Source organism: Protopterus annectens, chromosome 5.part1 (assembly GCF_019279795.1).
Source record: "Protopterus annectens isolate FY-2018-M chromosome 5.part1, PAN1.0, whole genome shotgun sequence".
Lineage (NCBI taxonomy): Eukaryota > Metazoa > Chordata > Ceratodontiformes > Protopteridae > Protopterus > Protopterus annectens.
This window is the reverse complement of record NC_056736.1, coordinates 264,159,184-264,175,905: the sequence shown is the minus strand read 5'-3', so window position 1 is coordinate 264,175,905 and position 16,722 is coordinate 264,159,184. Positions and strand designations below refer to the sequence as shown.

Here is a 16,722-nt window from a genome sequence, read left to right as displayed (position 1 = left end):
TGCTCAGGAAGCAGTTTCTGTATGGCTATGATTGATTAAGGTACACTGAGGGAGACTGTAAGAGAACATCTATCTCTGAATGCCAGGGAAATCTTTGATTGTAGATAGTAGGGCTGTAGAAGGGAATTACCAGTTTATATAAAATTAGGTATTAACAAACACATGGCTGGCATACAAAGACAGAATAAGTAAGAGCAATATGTTTCGGGCATTGCCATGCATCCAGACTGCAGGTCATGTAAATCCGACAAAAGAGAGATTGCATTGTATCTGGAAATGTACACACTATAATACATTCTTAGCACTAAACAGGAACGACACACTTGATGTTTGCAAAATGAATGGTTTAGAAGTTTATAGGGCAAATGATTTGTAACTTCTGACTGTAACCCACCATCACATCATTATGCTTTTATCTTGGTTATGTCAGATGGAAAACATACCACAAACTACAGTTACAATGGAAAAAAAGCATATATTACAAAGTATGAAAGCTTACTGGAAGGGAATGTGATTCTCATATTCCGAGAAACCTCACCTGTCAAAATATTGCATCCTGAGCTGCTAAATCATCAGTATTAAACTATCCGTAACGAAGCTATAGTTACATAAAGTTACTGTGAAGTATATAAATGCAGAAAACCACAATCAGAACTTCACAAACATTTTAATTTGTGTTTCTACAGGTATTAAGCCCCATCCTTACAACATGTTGTTTATGCACTGTTCCTCATAGCACCAGCTACTTGATATAATGACCAAATGAATGGATAAACATTGCATGCACTTTCTTTGGAGCAGGTTGCACTGAAACAAATACCAATGATATTGGCTTACTACAGATTAATACTACAAGGATAGTATTTTTATAGGCAAATCCCTGCACTCCACACATGGGGGGGTGGCAAAGTCCCCACATACACCTGCATCTTTAAATATAGTAACTGTGAGATCTCATAAATATTATGGGAAAGACAAACTTCCTTGCCATACTGTTACATGATCTCACACTCTGTAATTGGTAGGCTTCAGCTGCACACAGGATTTGATGGAAAAAATCTCAGCAATTCCTGTTCTGTCAAAATACTACTTCATGAACAACAGGACGCACAGTGTAATTGTCTCCAAGATCACCATTACTCAGAGAAAAGACAAATACTTTGTTTTTAAACAAAACAATTACTTTATTTTACCTTTCCCCTTTTTTTTGCAAAATTAGAGTAAAGTCCTCTTCTTCTTCTTTTGGCTTTTCCCAGTTAGGGGTCGCCACAGCAGATCACCTGTCCACTCATGATTGGCAATGGAGTTTTACGGTGTCGAGGTGCCAGCTCGACACCCAACCTTCTACAGAAGGTGCACACATGCACGCACTCACACCTAGGGCCAATTTAGAGTGTCCAATCTACCTACAGCATGTCTTTGGGATGTGGGAGGAAACCGGAGCACCCGGAGAAAACCCACACTACCACAGGGAGGAAATGCAGACTCTGCACAGAAGGCACCCCAGCCGAGGATCAAACCAGAAAACCTCTGGCTGTGAGGCAGCAATGCTAACCACTGCACCACCACGGCCACTCACAAATTTAGAGTAAAGTACTATGATGAAAATATTGTGTTCAGATTTGTCTAATTTGAATATTTGCATTTCAGCAAAACATATACATTAATAGAAAACTCAAGCGAATCATTTTGCTCTTTATAGGTTCATAGATTAGTACTAAGCTAACTGCCCTTTTGAGCCATATTTAAGTTTAGCCAATTATCCCTTGTGAGACTCAAACCCTGTACCTTGTGATTGTAAGGCAAACACCTTAACCATTAGGCCACCCTCCCAATTATCATTATCAATACCATGTGGTACATTAACTCCAACTCATGCTTTATTTTTAACACTTACAATTCCAATTTCTTCAGAAGATTTTTGAAAGCTGAAAAATTACACTTTAATGGTTTATATATTTTAATTTTATGATAACCAAATAAGTGTGCCTAAATTCAGGGCTGACCAGAAATATAAGATGGCTGAACAGCTTATTTATTGTCACACTGCATAAGCCTGTAAGCAGCATGAATTAAACCTTGCCTGATATTTATTAATGGATAATGTTTACTGTCTTTTAACCATACTATCAGATGTTTTGACATAAGCTATTACTAGAATTGTGATGTATCAAATCTGTTATGTGAATAAAAATTAAGGAGCCATTTTTTAAATCACACTTAAATGTAAACATAAGATGTCATATCATCTCTCAACTGTTGTATTGACTCCACTTTTTTAGGTCTAATTGAAGAAGGAAGTATCTATGTCTTTAAAGATGAAAATGTGATAGAATTTGATGGTGAACTTTCTGCTGACATCTTAGTAGAGTTTCTGTTAGATGTAAGTATAGAATATAAAACACAATTTATAACACAAATAATATTTAAACATTTGATCAATAAAGCTAAAAAGATCTTTTTTTTTGCTTCTAGTAACTACAGTAAATTATAAGTATGGTAAAAAAGTGCATGCATCTTTGCAGAAGAATATTTTAACGCAATGTGATATGGATGCATTTTTGATTGCTGTCTTCACTAGCCATGTTTATGTTTATCTACTCCTTGACTAAACTTAATTTAAAACACTGTAATAACAGTTGTGGCATGATGCCCTTTATTGGACAGTGTAAAATTTAAAACATAGTCTGCTCAAACTTTCAACATAAGCTAACAAGTTTTAGATGTTAGATACATGGTTGTAAACTGGGTCTATATTATAACATCGAAGTTATGGAACATCAAATACAACATGGTCGACACCATATTGTTGAAGTTCCATAACTTCAAAAATGAAAAAAAAATTAAAACTTTAAATGTTTACCCCCCCACACACCCCGCTACTTAAATATACCAACTCCGAGACTGCACTGCATTGCAGTAAATGGAAATCTCCCCTTAAGGAGATTTCTATTTTCACACTCGAGATTCTGAGCATTCAATATTATCATGACGACAATGTCAGATTTAACATTGTCGGCTTTCAAGAATATAATATAGACCCTGTAAACTATAGTATAAAGATTGCATCCAGAATCAATAACTTAAAAGTGCCTTTAAAGGGTTTATGTAGTTCAAGATCTCAATCGGGCTTTGTTATAAAATGTATGGTGGTCCAATATAAGTTTTTATATCACCTGTGTTAAAATATTTTTCACAGTGTGCCATCACATTTCTTCTTTTCCATTTTGCCATATTTATCTCTTACAGTGGAACATTTCTTCTGTCATTTTTTGTTTGGCTCTACTTTATTATTTCTGCTATGATGCACTGTTCGGATGCACATTTTAGATGTTATCTACATCATCAGATAACTTAATAACTTACTCTGAGTGATGCTTTATTGATATTATTAAAATATTTTATAGATTTGTACTGACTCTGCAATACTGATACATTTTCTCTTACTTGGTGACTGTTTTTATGCACACATTTTCCTGATATTTCTATCAAGCTCTGTGCACCTCTAGCTACACTATTTTATACATTTGTTGACACTGTGGCTAGCACAATTTTCTACAGCCTTGTCCAACCAGTTTTGACTCTAGGCTTGGGATATCTAAAGGCTGAGAAGGGGAGTAGTGCAGCCCTTTGGTGTAGAGGGATAAAGCCCTGACTATGATTTTGATGATCCAAGTCTGATTATCAGTGAAAGAGCTGTAAAAGTCAAAGAGGGGAGAAGGTAATGAATGTGTGGCAAAAGTCAGCTCACCTACCCTGACAGGATGGGTTGGTGATCTACTCGATGATTTGCCAAATTCAATCAGAAGTTTACAGATGATACAGCACAGCCAGAGGGATGTTATCGGCTTATAAATCTGGTGATGGTAGCCCTTGATTAGCATGTGGTTGGGAGTACTCACATGCAGGGCAGGTTCCAGTAGGCCATCATGCTGACTCAGGTGACCACGTCTGCCAGCCAAGGGTGGAGTTCCTAATGGTTGCTGAAATGAAAGCCTTTATTGTTGGCTTTTACCCTGTAAGAAATTAATGGGATGATGGTCAGCAACAGCAAGGGGTTAAAAGGAACACAAAAGGGAAGGGGGTAGGAAGGACTAAAATCCCAAAGGGATCATTTTTACATCTATGTGACTATGATAAAGGATATTCAGTGTACTATTAGTATTCACTACACCCTGCTTATTGTTATAAGCTTTTAAGTTGCAAATGAGGATTGATTGTCTATTGTGGTGCGATATTAGGGTTTCTCAAGAACACCAGCTATGAGAGAAAACAGTGGAAAGTGGTGGGGGTTAAACAAGCACTGTCAGTTGTCTGCAATAAATGTTGGCTATCTAAATATGAATATGATGATGACATTAAGGGACTTACATAGGTCTGATGGTTTGGTTGCTAGAGGTGTGTAGGAGAGTATGGATGATTACAAAGAAGCAGGAGTGTTGTGTTACATGGTAAACTGACTCACCTATAAGCCTGTCAGTGAAAGGAACAAGAGGAAAGGGGGATTATTTATATGATAGATAACTTTAAAAGGCTTCCCTTCAGAAGATCAGTTTTTCGGTAAGTTGAACTACATGTGGTTGAGATCATATGATCGAATTCTGAGAATTCAAAGCATTTCTCCTGAGATCATGGTGCAATGGAAATCAGGCAATTTACCATTTTAGGTGGATATCAGCACCACAATACAGCCCAAAACCAAAAACAACATGCAGAAAGGACCCAGTTAATAAACAATCAAATCTTTAATAAAAGTAGTTGTCTACAAATGTAAATAGACTTCTTTAGAACTAGATAACATCAACACAACTTCAAATTTATGCGTGCTAATTAGTAAATTATCAATTACATTGTTTCAAGGAATTAATCCAATTAAAGTGACCATATTGTTGATGACTGGCTTATTATGTGCTTTTAAATGGAACTGCCATAACAGTTTCCAAACAAGTTTCAAAGGCACCACCTCTTGGATTAGGTTTCACTACTTCAAGTATAGCAAAACAAAATTTCATAAAATTATTACAAATAAGTAAATGTTTTATTAGAGCACTTGTGTCATTTGCCTGATTTATGTGATAGACATACTCACAAATTCTTCTTCTAAATGAATGTTCTGTATTGCCGCCATAAAATACCAGATAAGGCATTAGTTCAGTACCAAAGATAAGAGCAGTGAAGTTATAACTTATACATTAAAATTTTAATATTTTTTTCATTGGTAACATATGTTTAATGAAATGCAAAAGGATTAGCTCATGAAAAAATGTAAACAAATTTTCATGGTGTTTAAGGAATTTTTACTATGAATCTTTACTAGGTTTTCGATGGTAGTATCACTTTAAATGAATTAGTTACTTGAAAAAAGCACTTGACCTTAACTATGTTATGAGTACCATTTTGGCAATACTCACCTGCTGTTAAGTTACATATTAGAAACCTCCTGCAGACCTTGATTTAATCCCCTTTTGCCTCCACTTGCATGCTGTTCACTTTTCAGCAAACATGTTAAGTCTGGGATACTACTGAAAATAGGCAGTTATGAATGGTAGCCTTCCTTGCTCTAATAAATATGTTTGAACTCATCAAGGCCTTCACTAGAAATGACACCAATGTGCAGTAGTGGCAGTCAGAGTTAGGGAAAGAGCTTGTGCCATTATACAGTGGGCCAAGGAAGAAGATCATTAAATCATTAACAATTGCTTGCAGCCAGTTAAAAAGTTAATACATTCCTGATTGCTGGCAGAATGGGTAGCAATTGCTTGCAGCTCATAGTGAAAGAAATTTTAAATGTGAGAAAAGTCTTTTCAGCTGCACATTTAGAACAACTTTTTGTATTACATGTTAAGTTAAAATTATTTTCTGACATTTACACTGCTTATCGTTGGCACTGAATACCACACATTCAGTGGTACAGCTCAGTTACAGTGTAATGAATGCACTGTGCGCAGTCCACATCTCAAACACTCTAGGCTTGAATAAGACAAGGCAGCCAAATTAACTATCATTGTAAATATGAACCGATAAACATTGTGGTCAGCACTGCAGGTGTGAATGACTTGGGTGTCCTTTGGCTATTGTCCATTCCTCAGCGAGCAGATGATACAACACTTAAGATTTTCACTTAGTAATTTTATGGGGTGAGATCAGTTCATCAAGTTAAAGAAGGAAAATCTAAAGACTGAACAACCTACTAACTCTTAACACGCTGCAGTAAGTATGACTATTTAAAAAATGAATGTTTATGTAAATGAGATATGTTTAGCTCCTGCTTTAAGGATCAAGCTATCACAGAAATTAAGGCTGCTGCTATAGTCTTGTAAAGAAAGATGGGCACTATTTTTAATTCTGCAGGAGGCTAAGGGATAAAACAATGACTCCTTATTAAGTGAATGATTAATGGAAAAAATCTATATCTGTAACTTATTATGAACCTGTGATATCCTGTCTGGTTTTCAACTGTCTGACTCATTTAATGAAGTGTATAATGATGAACCCTGACTAAACGGCTGCCTGTGATGTCTACCTCTCATTCGTTGTGCCTGCTGCCATTGTACTGGCCTGCTGCCTCATTACTGTTATATTTGTTTATCATTTCTAAGCATGCTGCATAAATACACACTGACACACCGTCTATATTGTTTTCCTTTAAATTCACCAGCTGACAGAAGATCCGGTGGAGATCATCAACAATGTACTGGAACTGCGAGCCTTTGATATGATTGATGATGAAATCAAATTGTTTGGCTACTTTAAAGATGAAACCTCTGAACGTGAGTTTTATAACAAGTCCTATACAAAATGTAATGAGGTGATAATGGGTGTCAAGGAATATGATGGATCCTCATTTTCACCGTTATCTTGTCTGCAGATTTCTTTTACTGGGCATTAGTACATTTGACTAAACAATTACTTCATGAAACACAATTCATTTTGACTACTATAATATAATAAGTGGCTGCTCTGATGTTTTCCTTTATACAGGTACCTAGAGAATTACTGGACTCCACTTCAGTGAGGAGCTACTGCTTCTTATTTATTTATTTATTTTAATCAGGTCACACAGCTTAGGACCTGCACTCATTTGTCATTGTATGTATAGTGTTTTTTTAATCATTGTAATTCCATTCTTAGTGGAAAAATATCTGCCATAAAGGCTAGCAATACCAGTGACATACTTTGAAAGGTTACTGGCAAATATCTTACGTTCCTTTGTCCCTTCTCTTCTGTTAATCACTGCATTTCTCTGACTGCATATAATTATTCATAATAATTATAATATGTACCTAAATAGTATTTACTTGCTCTTCATCAAATGCTGCCACTGATATCTAAAGTTCTGTTTATGAAATGTATTTTATCATTTTGTACTCTTGATTTGAGAACTGTAAGTGTTTCTGCTGCCTTTGTACTTTATCGTTTTATACCCTTGTTCCTTGAGCATAGGGGATAAAGAACCATTATGTCATCTTGTACTGGTCACTGTATTCACTTGTGTGCCCTAAAACTCCTGCCTCCAGGAATAAAAAAATACAGACCACATCATGGACATTTGGCAAAGAAAAGTGGATGCTACCAAGAACGTGTCATTTATAATCTATTCAGCAATGGTGCAAGGTGTAACCATGTGACACACATGGATGTGTTGGAAGTCCAGTACACAGCTGCAATCACAGCCGACAATGAGTTGGCAGTTAACAACCAACCACACAGCACCACATATACAACTTGCTGATGTGCACATCATTTGAGAACAGCTTAGTTATCAACTGCTAAAAATTGCACATAAAGAAATGAATATGGCTTATCCCTAGACTGTTGCACAGAAACTATCAGCATAATATAAAAGAGATAATATAGTGCTGAATTAAGATGTAAGTGTGGTGGACCTCTCTACCAGCTGTACAGTGGTAGAACTGGAAACTATGGGTGGAATACAATACTGTCCCATTACAGACGGTCAGGGAAAGACTGCTGATAGGACATGTGTCCCACCTTGAGTGAAGAATGGATGCAAAGCACACTGGATGCACATTTTAAAATGCCACAAGTTATATATAGGAAAGGCCTTCATGGACAACAGTGAGGGAAGGGAAGTGCTAGGGCAGAACACAGCATAGCAGCATGGATCAGATTTATGTTCAGCTTCACTGGCCAGACAGGGGGTACAGATCAAAAAGAGGGCAAGTAGCAATCACAATTCACAAAATAGCACAGTGCAGTGGATCCTCTATCAGACCCTACATGGCACAGTACAAGACATACCTGGTAGACCAAACCTGAAGTTGACAGTAACACATACATCACAATAGTATGCAAGACAGCAGGTCAAGGTGCTAAGCACCCTCAGAGAGATCAGTGCCAAGCTATATCTGCTGAGATCTGCACACTTCTTGACTGTAGTGGGTACCCTCTGGAGACCCAAATCATGACTGTATTATTCATGATGGAGGCCATTGTCATATATATGTGCAGCATACAACTCCTGCTAACCAAGGAATGTTTGCAGTAAAGGTGGTGGTATCCAACAAATACATAGTGCATGTGACTGTATTGAAACTACAGACAACAAGCAACTTGCACTACTGGCATATGTCCAGGAAAATGGATGTAGAATATCATGAGAAATGAGATGTTTGTAAGGACATATCAGTGGAGAGACACATTTAAAACCTACCCTACCTGCTTATCAGTTTTATGCCTGCCACCATTTGGTCTGCCTCTAGACAATGCCCACATGCCATTTTGAAAGGATGACTATTTAACATTAGGCAGATCAACTGGTGCCAGGTTATACCTGGCAGCCAAGTAAGGGAGAGACACCTAACAATCATATGGAGGCTCTCTAATTTTGTACAGAAATAACCTAAACCCAAAAGTCATTCTCCAAGGAAACTCCTCCTCAGATTTTGGTTCTAACTAGATACTCCTAAAATGTCCAACTCACAAAGGCAAACCATTACTGATCACTACACCTATATACCACCCCCTGCTTTCCTAAATAAATTCAAAATACTTATCACTAATATCCTTAATACCTGTCCCAAAAATAATAACATAATCATTCTAGGTGACTTCAGTCTTAATTATCTTGGCCAACTTTCATCTAACATGGGTACTTTCCTAGAAGACCTAGATCTCCTTCAATGCATAAAAGATCCAACAAAACTTAACTTCAGGTCCTCCAAACACTCCACACTTAACACAATTATTACAAATACCAAAATACATCTCCAGAATAAACATGCTGCCACCATCACTAACTGACCACTGCCCAACCACCTTTGCAATTGTCAACCTCAATATTAAAAGCCTTCAGAAACCAGAGTAGCACAAATATAGACAAGCATAGAACCATCCTCACAGCCCACAACTGGAATCATGTATTCTCCTTACATGACTCTAATACAGAAGCTGTAAGCCTAACCAACTTTCTACTCCAGGACAATTTTTTCCACTTGTCCACAAGCTTTATAAACAAAAGCAAAAACAGAATGGTTATCCACTGAACTCAAACATCTTTTAACTCTAAGGGATGAAGCATGGCAAAAATGGAAACAGTCCCCCACAACTGGCAATTGCACCTCCTTTATAGCCTTGTATCACCTAGACAAGAAGTCCATCAGAAGGCACAAAAGAAATCTCCAAACAAGGAAACAAATTACCCTCTTACATTCCCCCAAACACTTTTGGAAAGAAGTAAACCTACTTATAAGAAGAAACCCTCCTCATGATAGCCTGTCTACAAACACCACTCACAGTGGTACAACAAAACTTTCTCCAGAAGGTTTCCTTAAAAAATGTAGTTATCTCCATCAATAAGCTCAATACCTCCCACAGATCAAGCATTGCCCATCCCACAACCATTTATCCCCTTCATACCTCTCAACTATCCAAATTTTCACAGAATGCCCAGATTTTTGCCTTATATTTTTGGTCTGCACCTCATAAAATGCGTAGTTTTCTGGCAAATCACTGGAATGATCTGAGGATTGCAGTCACTAAATACTGACAAACATTTGATTTTCAGCCTTCAAATCCTTCAGAAAATTAATGTTAACACAAACCGTGTAACGCTAGCAATTTTCTAAGCTTTAAGACCAATATTTAAAATCTGTCCCTATTTTTGGAACTCTGTCCCCCCATTTTGTCAAACTTTGTCCAGATTTCTTGCACTAAGAGGTTGAGAGGTATGATCAACTTCTTCCACTTGAAATGCATGCATCCCAAAGATGCTTCTATTCTACCACTGATACCCTACTTGGATCTGAAAACATATATCACTGCAGGCAGCATTTGTGTCTTCCTCTCATCCACATATATAATCTGTCTCACAAAAAATATCATGCCACAGATTTGGAAAATTGTTCTAATTAAACTCCTCCCAAAGCAAGCCATCCCAAAAGATACCTCTCACTTCCATCCAATATCCAGCCTCCCAGTTCTGAGAAAACTTCTTGAGATATAGTATGCGCCCAACCCTCCCTCTATATCCAGCATTATCATCTGCTCTCCTCCAATCAACATGGATTCTGGCCTATATGAAGTACTACAAGAGCACTTTGGTCCAAAACTGATGATGTCCTGCTAAACTCTGACAGTGGCCTCCTTACAGGTGCCCTTTCTATAGACTTAACAAAGACATTTAACCTCATTGACCACTATCTTCTCCAAAACAAACTGAATCAAACTGGTATCAGTCCAGACACCACTCCCCAGTTTAAAAACTTTCTCATTGACAAACACTTGAGAATTAAAATAGGATCCTCCCAATCAGAATCTGCACTTATTACCAAAGATGTGCCACAAGGAACATTCTTGTCCCCCTTCTCCATTTTCATTAACAAACTTCCTTGTGATTCTCTCATCTCCCATTTATACTCTGTGCTGAAGACATGGTCATTTACCGATCAGATCACACTCGCACCAGCTTTCATAGGATCATAGGTTCATAGGAAGTTAGTAGGCTATTGACCTTGAGGCCCTTACAGGCCTAGCCAAGAATTTAGCCCATGTTCCAACAAATCAGCATCCTATGCCACTGTCCAGCAGGGGCATAGGTGGAATCCCAGGGGTGTATTTTCTGTTCCCTATCCAGTTAGCCAGGTTGCGCTTAAAAAGGTTTAATGAGGTACTCTGCTTTATGTGGAAAGGGAGTCTATTCCACAAAAGGGGGAGTCTCTGGGACACAAATCTGTCTGGTCAACAAGTCCTATTGATGTCACAGACCAGGTTGAGGTCTCGCGTGCAGGTTACTCAAGTGGAGCCTGATTTGTGGATATTCAACAGTCCCATCAGGGTGGGGTTTGAGATTGCTTTGTATGCCAGACAGAGATTACCTCTGAAGAGTCTGTAGGAGACTGAGTAGAGGGACAGGACTTTTAGCCTATCTGTGTAGGGTAGATGTTTGAGGCCCTGGATTCTCCAGGTGAGGAATCTCTGTGGTCTCTCCAGCTGCTGCATGTGCTTTGAGAGGTACATGCAAAAGGGGTATTGTATTCAATAATCAGTCTTATAAGAGAAGAATACAGGGATGTTATGAGCACCTCGTCCCTGGATGAGATACCCTTACTAATGAGGTGGGCCATGTAGAAAGCTTTCTGTAAAATGGAGGCAATGTGGTGCTCAAAAGTCAGTTTGCTGTCAACCTGAGTTTCCAAGTCCCTCACGACTGATTGCATGCTTAGTACCTTATTATCAGTGTGATAATTTATGGGGACATCATTCTTCCCAAAAGGAATGATGATGCATTTTTTGGCATTCAGTCTGAGGCCGTGTTTCTGGCATGAGTCATTTGTTTGTGTGAGACCCTCTTCGAGGATATCCACATCACTAGGGGAATTGATGACAGCACTCAACTGGCAGTCGTCTGCAAACTTGGCCAGCCATGGCCCACTAGATTTGGCCTGCACCTCTGAGAAGTATATCCCAAACAGCAGAGGCACCAAGACTGATCCCTGGGGTACACTGTTTGTAGAATTTATAAACTTGAATGCCCTGGATCAACTGGTCAACAACCCCACCTGAGGGAACAACATATTGGACCTGGTCATCACCAACATGGGTGACCGGTGTTCCACACCAGTGGTCAACCCCTCACTGGTTAGATCAAACTATAGACTAATCACTCTGGATATCCACATTCCGCCCCCACCCCCAATCAAGGAAACCACCATGAAAAACTTTTCAAAAGCAAGCTTCACATTACTTAAGACTGAGGTGGAAAGGTTCGCAGCCTCCATGCTAAAGGACAATGCTGTCCAAGCTGCTGAAACCTTTACAAAGGCACTCTATGAGCATCTGCAGGAATGCATGGATCGTGCTATCCCAAGTAAAACCAAGACTCACTCCTCCAAGAAAAGGAAACCAGTCTGGTGGACCCCTGCCATAAACAAGCTATACAACAGAAGGAGGAAACTAGTACAGAAAATAATAAAATCCCAAGAAGGAAAGACATCCTTGATCAGTATCAGCAAGAAACTACGATCCCTCATTAAATCATCCAAGGATAGTTTTGAAAGAAAAATTGCCAATGACTCCAAAGATAACCACAAAGAGTTCTTTAGCTATGTCAAGAACCTAAGTGGAAACTCTCAGATCTGCTCTGAGTTAATGCAGAATGGCACAAAATACACTGAACCAACTGATATTGCCAACATTCTGGCAGACAGGTTTAGTGCAAACTTAACTCCCCTCTCACCCCCTAAAGGGCCCATAACCATACCAGAAGAATGTAGGGCCCCATCAATCACCAACACACAGGTTAAAACAGCCCTATCCAAAACCAAAAACACACAGCTTCAATGGGACCAGACGGTGTCCCAGGCTGTGTCTTACAAGAGCTCCAAAATGAACTAACCCCTCACCTAAACACACTGTTCAAATTCAGCCTCTCTACAGGCTACGTACCCACAGAGTGGTGCACAGCAACAGTTATCCCACTCCACAAAGGTGGAGCCACAACGGACCCTGGGAACTATCGCCCTATAAGCCTGACTAGTCTGGCCTGCAAGGCTATGGAATGCATTCATCATGGAACTCATTAACAGAGACACTGGGAACCTCCAAATCTTGGACCCTACCCAGTTTGGCTTTGTTAAGGGCAGATCATGCCTCCTAAACCTGGTGGACTTCTTTGAGACAGTTACCAAGGTATTAGATGAGGGAAAGGAGGTCCACACAGCCTACCTAGACCTTGCAAAGGCTTTCGACACCATTCCCCATTTTAGTATTATAGACAAGCTCACCAGCTTGAACATAAACCCCTACATCACGAGATGGGTTGCCAACTGGCTCATGGATAGAACCCACATGGTGAAAGTTGCAGGCTTTACATCTGACTCTAAACCGGTTACAAGTGGTGTCCCCCAGGGCTCAGTCCTAGGACCCCTCCTGTTCGGTATATACTTCTCAGAGGTACAGGCAAGCATAGGAGGACTATGGCTGACCAAGTCTGCAGACAACTGCAAACTAGGGGCCATAATTGATTCTCTGGCTGATACAGACACCCTCCAGATGGGTCTCACTGAGATGGATACCTGGTGTCAAAATCATGGCCTCAAGTTAAATGCCAAAAAGTGCATAGTCATCTCCTTTGGAAAAAACAAAGTACCCGCGAACTACCACATAGGTGGTAATCCCCTAAATACAGAAAATGTAATAAGGGATCTGGGGACCCAAGTAGATAGTAATCTCTCCTTTGATAATCATATTGCCAAGGTGGTTAGAAAATCCTTCTATGTGGCCCACCTAATCACAAAAGGGTTTGCATCTAGAACAAAAGAGGTTATTGTGCCTCCCTACTCATCACTCATTAGACCCATCATAGAATACAATGCCCCATTTGGGATGTACCTTACAAGACACTAGCAACAGCTGGAAAGACCACAAAAGTACCTCACCAAGAGGATTACTGGCCTCAAACAGATGCCCTATGCATCCCAACTCAAGAGACTCCAGCTGTACTCAGTTGCATACAGCTTACTCAGAGGTGATCTCTGCCTGACATACAAGGCCATGTCCAACCCAGAATTGATGGACATGCTCCACCTAACAAAAACAAATCCCGGAGAGCCACACGCTCTAGAGATATAAACCTCACCATAACAATAAATAGGACATGCTGGAGGGATAAATTCTTATCCCAGAGACTCCCCATGCTGTGGAACAGGATTCCAATATACATCAGGCAGAGCCCCTCACTAACACTCTTCAAGACAAACCTTGATGGGTGGATGGGAAACAGAAAATTTACCCCGGGGATTACTGCAGTGGCTCTGCTGGACAGTGGCACAGGGAACTAATGGCTCTGCTGGACAGAGGCACAGGGAACTAATCTAAGGGGGGTGGCGAAAGCCAACACATTCTGGCTAGGCTTATAAATGCCCTTGGGCAGATAGCCTAGTACTTACCTATGAACCTATGAACTACTTGAGGTGGCATCCCCTATTTTGACTAGGTGGGTTCTATCAGTGAGACAGTTTGTTTCCCATCTGGTAACATATGGATTGATGCCTAGCTGAGAGAGTTTATCTATTATACTTGAGTGGGGAATAGTATCAAAGGGCCTTGGCCAGGTCAAGGTAGCCAGTGTACACTGTCTTCCCCTCGTCTATGGCCTTGGTGACTGTCTCAAAGAAGTTGACCAAATTTAACAGGCATGACCTCCCCTTGACAAAACCAAACTGTGTGGGATCAAGTGCCTGGAGGTTGCCAAATGTCCTTGTTAATGAAGTCCATGATAACCCACTCCATGGCCTTGCAGATCAGGCTAGTTAGGCTGATGGGTCTATAATTTCCTGGATCGGTGAATGCTCCACCTTTGTGCAAAGGGATGACAGTAGCTGTCCTCCACTCAGCTGGGAAGCCATTACTCAGGCTTTGGCTGAATAATATGCCTAATGGTGCTGCTAGTTCCTGCCTGAGTTCATATAGGATGCAGCCTGGGATGTTATCAGGTCTCATGGAGGCTGCATTTTGTGCCTTTGAGAGGGCAGTGATGAGTTTCTCCCTAGACATAAGGGGAGGGGGGTAGTTACTTGGGATATCCTGTTTTACTGATGGGGGACAGAGGAGTGAAGTTTTCACTCAACCTGTCTGATAGCAGGTTGGCTATATCTACAGGGTTTGTGTATAAGGTGCCCTTGACCACCAGTTCTGAGCAGATCTGGCTGCTTCCCTTGAGATTGCAGACATATGTGAAGAAAACATTATGACTGTCTTTAGTAGATGTGGCCAGTTTGGACTCAAAGTTTGCTTTAGAGGATTTCACTAGTGCTCTTATTTGCTTGTTCAGGCTAAGGATAGATTGCTTCCAATTAGACACCTGCTCCTTCTTGGTCCTGGACAGCAATTGTTTTCCTTTTATTATAGAGTTTATGTATTGTAGATGCCCACCAGACAGGTTTACTCTTCCTTGAGGAGGAGGTTTTCTTCCTGTCTGGTATTCCTGATTCCATGCAGCTATATAAATGCTCATATAGTACTTTGGTGTAAGTTTGGACATATGTGCCAGTTTCTGTGGAGGGGGAGGGGCTGTGAAGCTGTTCATAGCTTCTCTCAGGAGGTTGTAATCAGCTTTGGAGAAGATTTTTTTTGTTTGAACCTAGCTTGGAGGGGGGGGGGGGTTGGGGGAGATGGTGACTTTGAAAGTGACTGCTTTGTGGTCGGATCTTACCAGGGATGATGACACTGTAGGGATGCTGCAGTGGTTACTCATGTTGGTAAATACCAAGTCCAAGATATTTTCACCACTTGTGGGGGTGTCAGCCAATGCATCCAAGGCATTTGCACTGACAAAATCAAGGAATCTCTGAGCATTTGAGTTTTGGCATGAGTATTTCTTCCAATCTACGGTTGGATAGTTAAAGTCACCCAGGATTAGGGTAAAGGGTTGAATCTTGATAGATGCAAAGAGGTCCAGATAGGTGGAGTGGGCATGTTGAGTCAGAGTTGGAGGCCTGTAGCTAGCTGTGATTTGAATAGGGGTATTCTCAATTGTTAACTGCACCTGGAGTTTTTCCTGTGCATCTTACTGTTTGACCAGCCTAGAGGTGTGTATGTCTTTTATGTATATTGCAACTCAACCTCATTTTGTTTTGCTGCCCACAGCTTGGGGTCTGAATGAATGATAGGATGAGTAACCTGGTATGGCTGGGGTGCTCTCCACAGCTTTGAACCAGGTTTCTGTGACTGCACAAATGTCAGCTTCTTCCAGGGTTAGGAATGCTTGCAATGAGTGCAGTTTCATATTTACACTCCTAGCTTTTAGCAGCATAACTTTGATTTACGCTTTGATGAAATTTTCATGTTGGTAGTTTTGATTTCATGGCATTGCCTAAAAAAGGCACCACGGGGGAGGTAAGAGCCTTTGCCAGGAGCCTGAATCCCAAGGGAGACAGATGCAGGCCATCTCTGGCAAAGCATCGTGACTTGTCAATCATGTCATCCCAGGCTGTCAGGTACTGGATCCCCTTTGAATGACACCAGAAACTAAGCCAGTTCTTAAAGTCAATCATTTTCTGTTTGTATTGAGGCATCATTCTGGGTGACGGTAGAGTGCTGCTTAAGGCTAGGGACATACCTGCCTGGGACACATACTCAGCGAGCTCGATCATGTCTTTCTTTGTATAGTCTAGGGAGGTACATCTCAAGTCATTCACTCCAACATGGACTATGACAGAGTCATAACAGTACCTGTAGAGAGACTTGAGTGCATTGATGATA

The 16,722-nt window shown here is 40.2% G+C and overlaps 1 protein-coding gene across 1 annotated transcript in view; it reads left to right on the top strand.

Annotated features, from left to right (window-relative positions):
* Window positions 1-16,722, top strand: part of LOC122803361 (calsequestrin-2-like) — a 362,905-nt gene that overhangs the window by 161,431 nt on the left and 184,752 nt on the right. The window contains exons 3-4 of the mRNA XM_044072939.1: window positions 2,283-2,383; window positions 6,659-6,770. Of these exons, the coding sequence (XP_043928874.1) occupies window positions 2,283-2,383; window positions 6,659-6,770 (213 nt within the window). The remainder of the gene's footprint in view (window positions 1-2,282; window positions 2,384-6,658; window positions 6,771-16,722) is intronic.